Source organism: Platichthys flesus, chromosome 8 (assembly GCF_949316205.1).
Source record: "Platichthys flesus chromosome 8, fPlaFle2.1, whole genome shotgun sequence".
NCBI classification, from domain to species: domain Eukaryota; kingdom Metazoa; phylum Chordata; class Actinopteri; order Pleuronectiformes; family Pleuronectidae; genus Platichthys; species Platichthys flesus.
This window is the reverse complement of record NC_084952.1, coordinates 18,729,947-18,746,533: the sequence shown is the minus strand read 5'-3', so window position 1 is coordinate 18,746,533 and position 16,587 is coordinate 18,729,947. Positions and strand designations below refer to the sequence as shown.

Below are 16,587 nucleotides of genomic sequence, written 5' to 3'. Positions count from 1 at the left end.
GAAGCAAAATGACTTCAGATAGAGCCTAACCAAAATAACAAACAAAACTCATCCATAACTAGAACAAACACACTTCTTTCTAACAAAAAGAAAAGTACAAAAACAAAACCTCTCTAGCAGCACTTAAACAGGAGAAAATTGTGTAGAAACAAAATGGCTAAATTAGGGCTCCAGGTGTACAGAGGCACCACCCACTGCAGAGGCGGAGCTGGGGCCTAGGAGCAGCACACACACAGCAGCATCAGAGAAACATTTATGATCCTCAGGAGAATGTAACAGATATCTACAGTAGAGTGCTTTTTTCAGTGTATGAACTTTTCTCAGCGTGTATGTGTGTGTTCCGTTGCACATAAAGGAAGTATGAAGTTGGGCTGGAGGGGGCCCCTTCTCAGTTGCAGAAGTGAAACAGGCTGTGTCACAGTGTTATGAGCACTTTAGACTGACAACCAAAAGAAGCAGAAGGAGAGACATTGAAGAAGAGGAGAGTCGTGTCTGCCATGCTGGGCGAAGGTTTTCTCAGAGTGCAGCATTACAGGGAGGAGAAGCAACTTGCCTCTGCTTCTAGACGAGACAAAACACAGACACATGGTACGGATCCGGTCAGCTGTATTCTCTCCAGCTCCGACTCTAAAGATTCACTGTCGTATTCAACTGAAGCAGGTAAACAGCTTCCTTAACTGTTCTAGCATATAAACATAGTGAAAAGTCTAACTTAGCATTATGGTTTTATGTTTTAATTTTAACTGTCTACTTCCCATTTGCTAAAAGGGTCAGGAACATCACATTTGAACTCTATGAGTGTTGTTGAGTTCCAGAGAAAGCCCGGTCACCTTGAGTAGTCTGCCTGACCTAGGGACAGCCAACAGGGACAGGCTGGCCGATCTGAGGTCACGACCGGGATCATGGGGAGTAAAGAGCTGCGAATTGTATATGGGGCCGGCCCATGTTGAGCTTTAAAAGTTATTAAAATAATCTTGAATTTAACTGGTAACCAGTGATGGGAGGCGAGAATTGGCCTGATTCGAGCCCCTGTTTTTGTTAAAATATGAGCAGCAATGTTTTGAACAAGCTGCAAACGAGTAACTACGGTTTGGCTGAGGCATGCACCCAGGGCTTTGCAGTAATCCAGGCGGGAGAAAACAAAGGCATGTTGTAGTTTTTCTATGTCCAGGAGAGATAACACAAATTTGATTTTGGAAATGTTTCGTAGATGAAAGCAGGATGTCATAATTTGATTAACATGTGTTTTAAAGTTCAGATGAGAATCAAACTGAAAGTGAAAACAACTAGTTTATTTTGTGCAACCAGATCCAAATCAGGAGGAGTTAGACTCCACCCAACCCCAGGGACTGAGAGTTGGGCCTCCAGGCCCCATAGGCCTCTCAATCCCTGGATGTCCACCTGCCCTCATCCTTGACCAGGACTTCACAGTTTGCATAGACGACTGTAGCCTGTTGGAACAGTATCCAGACCTACAGGTGGCCGACGCAGGCCGCATCTCGCACAACCCGCTGAGAGCCACCATCGCCCAGCATGGTTTGTACAACCCTGTCTCTGAAGTTCAGCGTCAGGCAGAGCAGGCAGCCCAGCAGGAGCTGCAGAGGGAGCCTGTTTCATCCATACCAGACCAGGGATATATGGTCATGGGGTCCAGTGTGAATGTGAGCCTGGGTCTGCCTGGATCTGGCTTGGAGCCCATGTCGAACTCCCTTCTGAACGGGATGCTGGAGAAACAGCTGGAGGAGGTCTACATGCAGCACATGACTGACAACTTGGCTCGATGCAACTCGAACATGGAGAACAGCCTCCTGCGCGGCCTAGTGCTGCCACAGGGGCCCGACTCACTGGAGGTCAGTCTGGAGGAAGGACCAGGAGGAGGAGCCGAAAAGAAAATCAGTTATCTGAGCACCCAGAACTTAGTTCCCTGCTCGTCCAACTTCAGCTCCCCTGTGCTGAGGATTTCAGAGAATGATAATACTTATCTGAAATGAAACATGAAGGAACACATCCTGCAAAATTAGATAGATAGATAGATAGATTACTTTATTCATCCCAGAGGGGAAATTAAGTCGTCATAGCAGCCGGTACATTTGAATACATTAAAATACAATACAATAGAATAAAATAAAAAAATATAAAATATTGCGGTAGAAAGAATAAAAACAGAAACACAAGATAAATAGGTAGATAAGGTGCAGTGGCAGATGATGGTAATAGTACTGATTATATGATGGTAATGTTATTGTTGACAGTATATAAAAAATAGTACAGTATATATAGTATATAATATATATTTATATATGACAGTAATTATACCAATATAATAGCAGTATATAGTAATAATAGCAGCAACAGTATATATAATAATAATAATAGTAAAATATAATAATAATAACATGTACACATGTATAAATAAAATATGTGTATATAGACTTATATATACAAAGAATATACAAAGAGTATGATATAATATATGATATATAGTACGGGTATAAATATAAGTATTTGGCGATACAATAGATAATATAATATACTGTGAGTGTAAGAATATGTAGACAGAGTGTGCAAAAGACAATATTATTGTATAAAATGATGAATTGAGACAGGTATATTTAGTGCAGTTCTGTGATGGTGGCTCTGACAGAGCAAATGTAATTGACTCAATTGCTCTTTCTTTCTATTGTTACTTCTGTTATTCACAATTACGGATATCAGCAGATTGTAAAATGACACAGATCAGTAAAGAATTATATTTTCTTATCTACATCATCACTGTTTACTTGCTTGATAAGAAATGATGCCTCAATTTGACCTGCTTTCATGTGCCACCTGCTGGTTAATTGTTGTACTACACCACAGTAAGTTCATGAGAAGGTATTTTCCTGACATTTACATAGGGTGTGTGTAAGGCAGGTAATATAACAGAGCAAAGTGTAAAGCCAGTGTTATACTGCACCCTGGAGAAACCTTGTGTACGCATTATCGTGTATCTGTCTGTAAAGTAACCCCCCTGCTGTAAACCAACTCAATGAGACAAACATTAAATCATCAGTGATCTTAATAACAGGCTGTCTGAGCTCTGACACATCCACAAACCAGGGAACACAGAGCCACATCCAGGCTGTAACATTAAATATGGAGATCAACAGCAGCTGTTTGCACATCATTTCCATTTCCAATACCATAGTTAGGCAGGAGGTATGTTATAGAACATGAGCTAAAGCCCAAATGTAAATGTCACATTGCATGTTGCCAAAATACAAAAATTATTGAATGGGGGAGTGGAACCTGATAATTTACAAAACATAATTCCTCAATCACATCTCTCATTCTTTCCTGTTTCATGACAAACCTCTAAATATGCAAAATGATCATTCTATTTAAACGGATCAACTACAGCCAGCGTGATGGTACCAAAGGGTAATATTCATATTTTTATATTTACATTATGGAAATATTGCCTGTGTAAATGTAAAATGGACTGTGTATATATAGCTTTTCAAGTCTTATTAACCACTTACAATACAAGTGGCATTCACTCTTTCACACACACATTCATACAGCACTTCTGTACACAGCACCTTTTCTATCACACATTTTCATCCCAGCCCTCTCGGGAAATTGGTGTTTCAGTGACACCTGGGAATGCAAAGGGAGCTGGGGATTGAACAACAAACCATCTGATTAGTGGACAACTCATTCTATCTCCTGAGCCTCAGCCAGTCAGGAGCTAAATTCTTTATTTTTTACTTAGCTGTAAAATATAAAAGTAACTTATTGAGGAGCTGTGCCCATTAAAAAATGGTTTATTTCCACCATGTTGACGTGTTGAGTCTGTTTGGAGTCAGCGGTTCTTTAAAATGCACCTTCAGATCACAGTGAGGACCAACAATAATCGACAGAGGCCTGTAGATTTATGATGCATCTGCCTGCTTGAGGTTGATTTTTGAAGAGGGAGGCCTAGCTTCTCATATCTGGGCCCCTCAGAGCACATGTAGTGAGGGAAGTGGTGAACTATTAACGTGCACTGACACACACGTTGGCTTTTCGGAAACCTGAGCCAATTCACTCATCTGTGCAAAAAGATGTCAATCTGTGATTATCAGACTAGAGACGATGGTGTCTCTAAGGCTTTATACAAAAAAAAAATATACAAAGCAAGGGAAAAATAAATAAGAATGAATTCTTTGGAGATGTTTAACCTAATCAGCGAGCCCAGCTCCCTCACCGGGACACAGCAGGGCCATAAACTAGAATGACTCTCAGTAGAGTGCATACCTCTGCCAAGGCCTTACAATCACCTTATGAAACCACATTTAAATTCACTAGATACAGATTTTTATTTTGATCTTTGACCAAATTGCCCACAGTCATAAGTATATATATATATATATACTTTCCAGTCTTATAGTTGCACTTAACCCAAGAGCTCTACATACCTCAGCTTCTTATATTTGTAGGCCTCCTCAACTGCATCCTCCCAGGGTACAGTAGGCTCGATGATGTAAACAAGCCGGAGTGAGGCCGACCATAGCACAAGGTCTGTTCTGAGGTTGGTTGCAGCGATCTCAGCCAGGAAGCAGAGTCTCTACCATATGTCTGCTCCCAGTAATTAACTCCCAGTCATGTGCTCCAACTAGGTGCCCTGTGTCTGGTCTTGAGGTGGCCAGTCTGGCATGACCCTCACCTTCCCAAAAAAATGCTGTTGCAGCCCAGCAGGGTGAAGGAGGAGGAAGGGCATTGACTCTCATCCGCCAACTTTCTAGTACTGCCAGATACACCGCCAGGTATCTTGGCCTTGAGTAAGGCTGGTTTTGTTAACCACCAAGATGTGTTTGATTGTGACTGCCGTCATGCAGAGAAACCATGTGGGGTCTTCTCTGTACCACTGGCTGAGCTTTTTGGGAGACAGCAAGACATCATAGATAGATACCTTGATGGTTAAGCTTGCTCTGAATGTCTACATCTCCAACAACTCCTTCTGAGACATTTCCCTTGCTCACTCTCTCCCATCCTGACTTAGAAAAGCTAATACATGCCTTAGTTAAACCTTAGTAGCTTGTTTGCAGCTTGTTCAAAAGGCTGATGCTCGTATTTTAATTAAACGAACAGTAAGTCTCATATCAGGCCAAACCTTGCATCCCTTCACTGGTTGCCAGTTAAATTCAGGATTGTATTAAAGATTCTTTCAATAACTTTCAAAGCTAAACTGGCCCCTACTAACATTTTACAGCTCTTGACTCCCTAGTATCCTATTCGCAACCTGAGATCAGCTAGCATGTCCCTGTTAGCTGTCCCTAGGTCAAGGCTGAGTACTCAGGGTGACCTGGTGCTTTCTCTGTCAGGGCCCAGAGGCTCTTGAACTCCCTAACTGGCGAGATTAGGCTCCCCACCTCACTACCTGTCTTTAAATCACTGCTAAAAACATTTTTATAGGAATTCATTTTTAACATGCATGCGATTTGTGACTCTGGTACTACTGTGTCATTTCCTTTATTTATATTTATCTTAGTTATATTACAACCGCATCGTATGTAGTTTCAGAGTTGACTCTGCTGCCTATGAGAATAGGTGTTGTGTTTAGTTAAAAAAGGCATAGAGGTGATCTGAGCAGCTCACTGGGCCTTATGGTCGTCATAGCACTGCCATACAAACCAGTAGCCAGTCAGATTAACTTTAGCCTAACATACTGTTTGCCATGTGCCAAGGTGGCCGACATCCTGGTTAAGATCCCCAATCTGCTGGCAAAACACCCCTGCACCCGCAATGTTATACTTGTATAACATGTAATAATAATATAATATAATAAGAAAAACAAAAGTGTTGTGCTGTGGACATCTATTCATTAGAAGTATAAGCAGCTCTTAAATTTGCAAAGCTGTTTGTTTTTTTTAAACTAATCAATGAGTACAGTATAGTAGGGAGTATAGTTGTGTCACCTGCAGATGTCTGCTGTCTTTTCCAGGCAGCTCACACATTAAGCCCCCTCTGGCTCCACCATGTGGCTTGGTGGGCCTCCTACTACACAGCCTACTGCTTGTCTCAATAATCCCTTTAGTGTTTAAGACTAGGATTGATTAATTTACACAGCAGAGGTCTACTCCAGCAGCAAAAACGATATCACTTGAAAATGATGGTCCCACAAACAGATCGATGTGTGAACAGACCGGTTTTTCCTTGTGTTTGGATATGTGTTCATTTTCAGTTCTGTTACCCTATTTTATTGTGAAATTCTGCTCCTTGTGTGTCTGTAACTTAATTTCATGCCTTTGTCCTGTTTCCCTCCCCTGTGAGTGTCTGCATCTTTTCCTCATGTGTCTCATCTGTATTCAACTCTGCCACCCTTATCCCAAGTCCCTGTGCCTCTCTTTCGTCGTCGTTGGTTTGTCACAGATTTGTCTTGTTTCCAGAGTCTCTGTGTTTTTAGACTTTGTACGTTTACTAAAGGACACTTTTTGTTTTACTACTGAACTTTGCTTCTGCATTTTTGGGTCCACCTGCACACCTTTACTCTGAAAATTAGGCTGTGCGAAAAGCAGAAATGACCACAGACTGAGAAAGAAAACAAAAAAGGCCGGGGGTTAATGTAAAGCAATGACTTCAGTGTGTTCAGCTACAATATTTTGGCTCCATTAAATTATAAGTTACTGCTTGTGGGGTGTGGAGACTGGGTTTATGAAGGATTTTTAGCAATTTCAAGTGTTAAATATTTCACCTTTCGGGCTTCATTATTTGTAATGTTTGCCAGTGACAAAGCTTTGCTCTGCTTCGTGTTTCTCCTCTTGAACAGCTCTGGTTTGAGGGTCATTTGCATCTGCAGTCTAATTTAATTTCTAAGTGCCTCCCCAAGAGTTGCACCCACCTTAGAAATACCTTGCATCCATAAACGCTGATACAGGCCATCCACACTGTAACACACATACACACAAATCAGTCCTGCCTCTCCTTGTTTTCTTTATGAATGCACAGCACACCCAGTGGTAATTTGACAAGGACAGCCTCCTAAAAATAGCCCCCCCACCATCCACTCACCCACCCCCACTTTGACCTCCTCAGTTGCTGTGGTCTCTTCTCCCACCACAGCTCCTGCAGGGAGTGGCTTGGAGATCCACACTGTTTTCTTTAGGACCAGTGCTGGGGCAGAGGGCTGCACAGTGGACACCGGTGAGGGGTCTTGACGAGTCACTGACCTGAGGACTGGAAGCTGAGGAGAGAGGGGCACAGAGGAGGAGATTTTTAGCCGGAGTCATGAGGGTGGGAGCTGCAGCCTTGGCTGGGGGGATTTTTGGGGCAGTGGGGACCCTGTGTTTCCTCCTGGCCTTTGGTACAGACTACTGGCTGTTGGCCAGTGACAACTGTGGACCACATACATGGCCGACACAAACAACCCAGACAGGGGGGAAAGATGTCAATGGGACTGAGGTAGGACAAATGTGTGTGTGTGTGTCAGTCACGTCGTGGGTACCGGTTGCGGTGTGGGGACCAAAAATACAGTCCCCATAAAGATAAACCTTTTAAATAAATACACGCTCTACTCTGAAGGTGCCTGTGAATTTTTAAGCACTGGCCTTTATGGCATGTTTTTTGGTGAGTCTGTGTTTTAGTGTGTGTGTGTGCGTTGCTCTTTAGTGCCCCTACTTGTTTCTGGCTAGTACTGCACCCACTGCTTCACACACACACATCTTCCAAATATGGTTGGGTACCACCGATTTCCTGGTCTTCATTAGGAAGGATTTAATTAGGGTGGACATTTTCAGCATTACAGGTGGTAACATAGAAAAAGAAGATTATTTGATGGAGATACCAGCTAAGAAGATAATAACCTGTGCAGAGGAGCAATAGTGAAGCAACAGGTAAGCAAATTTGTATATTTTCTCCTGTCAGCCCCAATGAGCCAATGAGAGAACACAGCAGGAGATAATCCGAAGGATTCAGAGCCAGTGAGTAGGCAAGTTCATAGCGTTTCTAACACCCCACAGGTGTGAAGCTTGGAGAATACAAATAAAAAATGTCCCTTTTGACTCTTTGTTGTCCATATATTATTAGCAGTGGTGTCAAAGCAAAACTAAACATAATGACTTTTCTTTTCTCATCATCTTCGATGTGCTCTAAACAAAAACACAATGCTTCTGCTACTGAATTCGAACATCATGTCATGCCTCTGGCTAGCCCTACCTAGGTGCCTCCTCCTATCTGAATTATTCTGCTGTGTTCTTCTCAACAACATTATTTGTACTCACTTTTGCCTCCACCTTTGACGAACATCTTTTTTTATACCATTCTCCGTTCTTTTTATCGTCCTCACTCTCACTCACTGTATTATTATCATCAGCAGCAGTGCATCAGTGTATTTTCGTTATTAAGGACATCACCATCACTAATGAACACATCGATGTAAGTGTCAGAAAGTTCCGCTTCCTCTTCTCATTGCTTGATGCCTTGATTCACAGTAGAAACCCATCGGTCACCAGGATAATTCAATATTCATGTTTGTGCTTTGCATTGAGCATATATGGTTGAATGTGGGCGTGTAGAGGGGGGGGGGGGGGGGTATGAGGCAGATTCGCATACGAACATTTCCATTTGGACTGTGATTTATTAAGTGAACATTGCATGTGCAAGGTTTTATAAATCAGATCTTTTTTTGGGTACGCCATTTTATACTGAGTGGATGGTTACATATTTATAACTAACAGTATTACTCCTACTGCAAAAGCAACTAAACATAATCACCATCACCATTTGGATCCTGGATAAATCGATCCAACAGATCCTAAGTTTTATATATAATTTTTAGTCTTCCTGAAAGATTTGAGAAATTGATGTCAGGAAAGGTGAGCCAATGTCAGTGATTAGAATAAACAATTTATTTTTTAACATAACACCGTATGTACAGCTTATAAGAAAATGTTTTCCTAATAATTTCCTCTTTCCCACTGATCATTTCAGGCAGAAGGCACAAATCAGTGTTTGCCTGGCAATGTAATTATATATACAGTTAAGAGTGCATTTTTTATACTTTAGAAGCTAGTATACACTGTGTAGGATTTATAACTTTGGATCAGAATTTTAATAGACACACACACTTTGGTATGCTTGTCAGTACAAATTTGTTTTTCTAACCACTTTAAGGTACAGCTGCCCAAAAGAAGAAAAACCCCTGGAAGCAGACAGAAGTGAAAGCAGTGGAAAGGCACATGAATCGATACGTATGGCTGATACTACCTTGGTCCTACTGGTCTACTGAAAATGTTTATTTACTAAGTTTTAAGAGGCATTTGAACATTTTGTATATATTGTATATAATGTTCTGTACCAAACTGCTAATAATGCCCAAAATGTATACGATTAAAAAAAAGGAAGGATCAGCTAAACTTGATATTTGATTTGAGGTTCATTCAACCAAGTCTTTTGAGTTTCTTTGTGAAGTGGAATTGATTAAAAGTGAGTTCTCATGGAATTGAAGTGGCAGGTGATGGAATAGGAGTATGCTGTTGCTCTGTGGTTAGCTGAAGTTGAAAAATATTTGTAAAATATATTTTTACTGAACAAGATGTATTCTCTGTACAGATACAGATAGCCTGTCACAGTTTCAACTATTAATATTCACTTCAACCACGTTACACTGAACTTTAATTCTGCTTGATTGTGAGGATGAATATATAAGCAGCACAAGATTTTCTGTGCAAAGTGATGGTTTTTCATCCCTACCACCATTTATTGGTTATATATCAACATTATCTACTACAACTGAGCCCAGATACATTTTGAATTGTTATCAATGTAATACTGCAGTTTATTTTGGTTTCTTTTTTGGTTTATACTTTGTTAGTTTTAAACAAACAGCTCTAACAAATGTAATAATCGAAGGACTTACTTGATATAGGTTGTTTATCAGTAATAATGCGCTTTATTGCATTAAGGTCCCCATTAGTCTAATGACAAGTTGTGTGTCATGTAAATAATATGCAAATGAGGTCCCATCAGCCATGCTTACAAATCTATTCCCCATTATGGGGTCAAAAACACACTACTAGTCAAAACACTACTTCATCAATTTAGATATTTGAATGTGTGTAAAAACTAACAGTTATGGTTAGTGGCCCTGTTTTTGTCCCGACAGGTGATGATAAATAAACCATGGAAACCAGTATGTGTGTGTGTGTAATTGTTCACTTCTACAAAACAAATACACATACTGAATGCAAACCTTGCAGCTGGCTTTCAGAACTGTTAGGTGATCTCCAGCTAATCACTTTCATATAATAATAGTCACAGCAGTACATTATTTTTAACTGTGACACATCAAGTGTGATAACCACAAAAATAACTCTGGGGAACCTGATCAGGGGTAGACAGTGGGGTGCATGTCACAGTAAGATATTTATAATTAATTCTGAAGTGAATTGGTATTTCATTAGATACGAGAACATGCAGCAGAGACTCAGACATCCTGCTTTTTAGTCTGACTTTAGTGAATTGTAGTAAGAGTCAAAAACACTGGATCTTAGGCCCAATCCCATTTTGTCCCTTGGCTCTATTCCTTAGCCTTTCGCCTACGTTTTGCACGTTCATGTCTAAGGGTAGGTTGTCCCAATCCCTGTTGGGATGGAGGGGTAGGGCCAAGGGGTAGGGCTTTAGACCCCTCAAAACTGCAATTTTTCATATCCACACCTCAAACCTAGGGGTACCCAGAATGCTTTGTGTGATTCATATGTGAAATAATGCAGAACATCCAAGCTTTTTAATTTCAAATATGATTGATTCACGTGAATTAGCATAGATGTTATTTTGATATTATAGGTTTGTCACTTTAGTAACTGCAATCAATAGCATTGGTTTAAGATCTCAACAATATTATTACAATGACAACCCCCGGCAAAACTGTCTTGTCTGTTTACATCGACGACTACTGACGTGTCACAATTCGTATTCCCCTTGTGACTACGTATCAAGGTGCATGATAACCCTCAATAACAAGGGCTAGGGGTAGGGGCCAGGACCACTGTTTGCCTGCCTTCGACCAAAGCCTGCTCAAATGTGATTGGTCAAACTAGAACCGGCAACCAGAAGACTTCTGGGCCGGCCCCTGAATCGTGTCCCACACTTACAGCTTCTGCATATTCACATGTAGAGTTTACCCATCCACTAACATGGAAGAGGTGGGGTTTTTGACCTATAGGGTGATAGAGACACTTTTGGGAGCTGGCATTTCGTCTTTCTTTTTATACAGTCTATGATTTTTCCCAATGCTTTGAGCTAAATGCTACCATCAACCTGCTACCATTCTCACCATAACAATGCTAACATGCTAATGTGGTTACTATCTTAGTTTATTAAGTGAATATTTGGTTGAATTCTCCCAAGCTAAAATAAAACCAGATGACACCACCAGGGTTATTTTTCTCAGACGTGACCACACTCTTTTAGAGCCATGAGAATACAACTGCTTTCATTGGCTGACTCCCCCGTGGCGAGTCACCTGATCTTCCTGTGCTGCCCGTTAAAGTTTCTTAAATTTTTCTATTCTTCCGTGCCACATGTGTGAAAGAGTTCACAAAATGCAAAGTAAGGGATATATTTATAAAAGCTAAATCCCCGGTGAACGACAAAGTCTTTCATTTTCAATAAAAGAGGATGATTAAAGTTGCTGTGTGTTATTCAGCGCCATCAATCATGTTTTTGACAAGCCAGCGGAGAGTCTCACTCATGCGTGTTTCATAAGTTCCCCCTTGAAAATCCCTCACGGAGCAGCAGGCCATAATCAGAACCACGTTTAAAGCCACAGCTCGGCTGAAGCACAGACTCACGCAGAGCGGCTCACAGACACGTGTTGACAGATGATGAAACATATAAAAGTTCATCCATCTTGAATTATTTTTCTAGTGTCTGTCTGTGTTTGTCTACAATCTGCTTCCCCCCTCTTAGGTCCAGTCAGACGTGGAAGCAGTCACTGTTCCTCAGAGGTTGCTCACCCTCCACCATGAGGGCTTCTTCTGGCGCTGTGTGTTTCAGGTGGAGCCTGCAGCACATGCAGTCGTGGCCACTCTCTTCAGTATGTAGAACAAACAAGGTTTTTGCTGGAGCTTGTCCAATGTGGTTGAATGTCTCATGCTCAGTGGTGTGGTCTGCTTGACACGCTCCATGTGCAGTGAGGAAAAATGTCTATAATTTGGATATTTGACAGAAAACATACAGCAGGAGAGTAATACGAATATGTCGGCATTTATTACAGGTTATAGGGTTATTTTCTTTTGCACTTTTGTGGTGTATCTTAGTTTTTGCTGTACTCAACCGCATGAAGTCATTGCGAGAACCACATTGTGTTTTCCTTTTAAGGTTTTGAGCTTTTAAAAATACCATTACTTTTTAACTGTAGCGAACCAGCCAGAGTCCAAGTTGTGTAGCCACGGTTACCTGTTCCCTCTGCCTGTGGCACTTGGACAGGTGCCTCATCCCAGTTATGACGCCACAGCAGGTAAGTCCCAAACACAATCACAAAGATACAAGCCAGTATTTCAACAACTTGCACATGTACACACATAGACAATTGACATTAAGGCCATTTACATTATACAGTTACTAAGATAAGCTAAGATCACATCCTTAAATTTGAAATAGTGAAGTCCTTAAATGTCTCCCCACAGCCAAATTTTGTTGGAGTATTAATTGGAGTATTAATATTAATGTATTTGGTTTATTGCTCAATATTTTCCTAATATTAAATTCCACAACACTAAGCTCTGAATGCTGTCTCTTTACTCTGCCAGTTATATTTCTGGAGTTAAAAAATACAAAATATTGAATTCATTCCTTGACCTATACATGCACAATTTAAGTGTAGAAATAGTGTTACCCGCCAGTAAAACAGCCTCCATGTGCAAGTTCTAAAAAAATATCATTGATATGACCTTCTGGGCATTAGCCTAGGCCCAGTTTACACACAGATAGATAGGTGCACCGCTCTGATGGCTGCCTCGGCTGTGTTTCCCGCAGTGTTTCGGGGTTTCTGGACCGTGCTGATAATCCTCGGGCTGGTCTCAGCTCTGGCTGGAGGCTTCCTCCTGGTCTGTGGTGTCCCCTTCATCAGCCCTCGACTCTACAAGCTGGGTGGAGCCTTCCTCATCGCTGCTGGTAAAACATAATCTGCTGTGCATACACATGAGTTGATTTGAAAATACACTATCAGGGGAGTAGGTGCATGCACAGACACAAAGTCATGTTGCAGTCATTGCTGCTGTCGGCTGTTTACACTTGTCACACTGCAAATACATACCCTTACACGCAGTGCAGCAGATGTCACCCTGCAGCTCGGTCGCTATAACGACAGCAGCTGCTGTGGCAACAGTAGAGATGAGTAAGGGAGCTGCATTCCTCTGGTGCTGCTCATGGCAGTGACAGGCTCTGACACTCTCCATACCCCACAGCCTGCTTGTTCCTGTTCATGCTGCTGCTCTACGTCCTGTGGATGGAGGTGGTGGACGTGAAAAGCTACGTCCTGCAGGAGAGGGGAGAGGCCTGTCCAGACGCCGAGGTCTCTGTGTTCTACGGCCTGTCGTTCATGGTGGCGGTTGCTGGCGTGCCCCTGGAGCTAGTCTCTGGGTTGGTTTTCATGCTGGTGGGCCGGGCGCTGCATGCCAGCAAGTGAGCTCACCATCTGGACCGGAGGAGAAGAGCGGACTGACCTTTTTATGTCCTGCGCTGGGACTCGGTGGCACACATGTGGGATGTAAACACCCACTGGAAACACACAGTCAACATTACTGCATCACCCCTTTGGACGTTTATCTGCCTGCGGTCAGAGATACTGGTTTGGTTATGCTGTTTTCTGTAACTTGCCTTGCTTTATTTCCATAAAAATAACCAATTACACAAGAGGTCAGCAGTCGGGTTTATAGATGTAAACATGTGATATCTTGCATATTAACCAGCAGTATAAAATGTGCTGAGACTCTTTTTTAATTTTTTTTAAAGCTAAACTCTGAGAATATAAATATTTCTTCTGCTCAACTGCATCCTTCAGTAATTCTGCCAACTGCTGCTTTTTATTGATGCTGCAAATGATGATTCCACACAGTGGAAGGTGAGGTACGCATGGGTGAGCCAGCTGTGTCCCCCCCCTGTCCTGGTTTTGGCACACGATCAGAGTGGGCTGTTGCCGGAGCAGGGTGAGGTGGGAGGGGATGAGAGGCTGGATGGACGTGAGACAGAAAGGGTAGGGTTTGGATAGAGGGATGGGGGTGGAGCAGGAGAGGGGATGTGGGTATATAGGGGGGTATAGGGAAAGAATTGATGCGTATAGGGGTGGGGGGGTACAAAGGGGGCTTTGAGAAATGAACAGCTGTTTGTGGGATTGGTTGGTGTACAGCGGGCCGGCCACCTGCCTCCTTCACCCCAATCATATTTCACTCCCTCATTCAAATCCTTCTACTCTCTCTTCTCTGCCTCTGGATCCCACCCGACATGCAAACACTATAACCAGTCTGTTGACAAATTTCCAATGCATTCAGCAGATCACCCTTCCGTTCAGCCCTTCTTTTCCTCAGCGTTGTCCAAAGGAGAAACACAGGCTTGTGATTGTATCATAACTGCTACAATATTAGATCACGCTCCCCTTTCATTGGTCTGAATGGGCGGAGTGTGGAAACAAGCAAGTGGACGCTCAATCACACATATCAGCCACATCTACGGCTGTGGGGGAGTGGTGCTGGGGAGGATGGATTAAACACAAACACAGACACACACACAAACACAGACACACACACTTGACATGTTACGACTTGTAGGTGATGCTCTGAGTATCATTCTGCCTCTGGTATATCGCAGCTTTGGTCTTTAACATAATTATTAATGGTAACTGTATGTGTGATTATATAATGTGATGTATATTCATTGGCGTGTGCATCTCATTAAAATTCAAAGTCGCTGACAAAAATAGAATAAGTTGTTTGAAAATATAAACTAAGGTCATCATTTGTTTAGTTCTTTTGAGATCCTCTGTTTTCTTCCTCACGTCACTGTATTGTAACTTAATCGTTTCCTCATCAAACAACTTTTCTTGGCTTTGGGATCTTCAACCTCCACAGATACAAATATGATTTAGCTATTCTAAGCAGGTTATCCTGATTGTGGTAATTAAAAAACGTTTGATCAAAACATTTATTCATTTTTATTATCCTGTACCATCATTGGCCTGTAGGTTGAAAGGCCAGGATCACCAAAATAGTTAGGAATCAAATGGTGAATGTGGCAATGACTATACAACCAACATAAGAGAAATCAAAGAATGTTTCAATGACATGACAAAAACAAAAATAACCCCCCCAGCTCCGAACATCAACATCCTAGGTCGAAGTCAACAATCTTGGAGGAGCCAAGACACATAAAGACTGTCTTTGCTGCAGAACACAGTTTATTCATACCCATTTATGTAGTTAAAGTATCAAAATCACATTACCACAGTGAGCCAGCAGATGGCTCTCCGGCTCTCCTCTTTCAACGGGAGAAGCTCCTAAGCATGGATAGACAGAAGGAAGAAGAGGGAAGAGGAAAGGAGAGTAGGAAATGGAAAGGAAAGGAAAGGAAAGGAAGGAAAGAAAGGAAAGGATAGGAAAGGGGGTAATTACGGAGCAAAGTATTGAACTATAACGCCGGCTTGTTCAATGACTGTAGCTCTTTCTAATTATAGTTAATTAACTCTTATGTCTCCTCCCCTGTCATCCACAACAATGGAAACACACTATCACATCATTTAAGGAAGAAATAATCTTGCACTTGAGGTGTCAGCAATAATGGCATTATAATATTATGCATATGTCATAGTGGGCATCATGTGAATAAAGACATGACATGATAATAAAGTAATAAATGCTTTGCAAATTAACCCCAGCACACCCGAGGAACCCAAAGAGCATACGTCTTGTTGATTAGGCGTAATGGCTGTGAATTAAATGTACGCTACCAGTTAGAAGTTTTTGAGCCCTTATTTCATTTTACATAATTGAATGTCTCTGTGTTTCTGAAATTAAATAATAGAATTAATAAACGATTGGATACATGAAGTGTGGGACCTTTACATGTAAATGAACGACAGTTACTTTAATGCCAGATGCATTCTCTCAGTACTGTTTAAATCTATCCGCTACAAGTCAAATTGATGTAAAGTGGATTCAGTATCAAGCAGTGTGTTGGAACCTATGGTGGAAAATCTTTAGAAGCTTCGAAGAATTTCGTTACTGGGGCTTTAAAGTATCATCATGTACATGAGTCATATTTAAGAATACAAAAAAATCTATCGGTTGATGTCTTCTACATCCTCAGCCAGTGTGTCAGTTGTGACACATGGTCACAACAAGCGTATGAAGACATAGATCTTTATTTTACTATACTGATAGTACTGTCTGTAAATGATGAAACTATTGTACATAATGGGAATATTGGATATTTGATTGCACAGAGGGCGAAATTATCTTACAAAGACAATATGGATCATACTTCTGCTAAACTGTAGCTATTATTTACCATGACTAAATAATGAAAGCTGAAGCGAGTACCCAGAGGGGCAGGTTTACCTATTATGCATGCATC

General features: G+C 41.5%; 2 protein-coding genes across 3 annotated transcripts; both read left to right on the top strand.

The window, feature by feature from the left end:
- Nucleotides 1–464: 464 nt before the first annotated feature.
- Nucleotides 465–3,815, top strand: si:dkey-237j10.2 (uncharacterized protein LOC568721 homolog). 2 transcript variants are annotated; one of them, XM_062394510.1, is made up of 2 exons: nucleotides 465–588; nucleotides 1,309–3,815. In XM_062394510.1, exons 1-2 carry the CDS (start codon nucleotides 498–500, stop codon nucleotides 1,989–1,991), a joined length of 774 nt encoding a protein of 257 aa, XP_062250494.1. In that variant the 5' UTR covers nucleotides 465–497; the 3' UTR covers nucleotides 1,992–3,815. The 2 variants fall into 2 exon arrangements, with proteins under 2 accessions (XP_062250494.1, XP_062250493.1); XM_062394509.1 differs by having other exon boundaries at nucleotides 465–660.
- A 3,232-nt stretch (nucleotides 3,816–7,047) lies between these two features.
- On the top strand, nucleotides 7,048–14,010 carry LOC133958395 (transmembrane protein 182-like). Its single transcript, XM_062393155.1, has 5 exons — nucleotides 7,048–7,422; nucleotides 11,929–12,055; nucleotides 12,380–12,478; nucleotides 12,997–13,134; nucleotides 13,428–14,010. The coding sequence occupies exons 1-5, from the start codon at nucleotides 7,249–7,251 to the stop codon at nucleotides 13,646–13,648; spliced, it is 759 nt and encodes a 252-aa protein (XP_062249139.1). The 5' UTR covers nucleotides 7,048–7,248; the 3' UTR covers nucleotides 13,649–14,010.
- Nucleotides 14,011–16,587: the final 2,577 nt, after the last annotated feature.

Excerpts from the sequence above, each read along its gene's own strand:
- si:dkey-237j10.2 (XM_062394509.1), top strand. The coding sequence starts at position 498 with ATGCTGGGCGAAGGTTTTCTCAGAGTGCAGCATTACAGGGAGGAGAAG. Across the intron at positions 661-1,308 it reads GTCGTATTCAACTGAAGCAG|ATCCAAATCAGGAGGAGTTA; the intron begins GTAAACAGCTTC and ends TTGTGCAACCAG.
- LOC133958395 (XM_062393155.1), top strand. The coding sequence starts at position 7,249 with ATGAGGGTGGGAGCTGCAGCCTTGGCTGGGGGGATTTTTGGGGCAGTG. Across the intron at positions 12,479-12,996 it reads CAGTTATGACGCCACAGCAG|TGTTTCGGGGTTTCTGGACC; the intron begins GTAAGTCCCAAA and ends TGTTTCCCGCAG. Across the intron at positions 13,135-13,427 it reads AGCCTTCCTCATCGCTGCTG|CCTGCTTGTTCCTGTTCATG; the intron begins GTAAAACATAAT and ends CATACCCCACAG.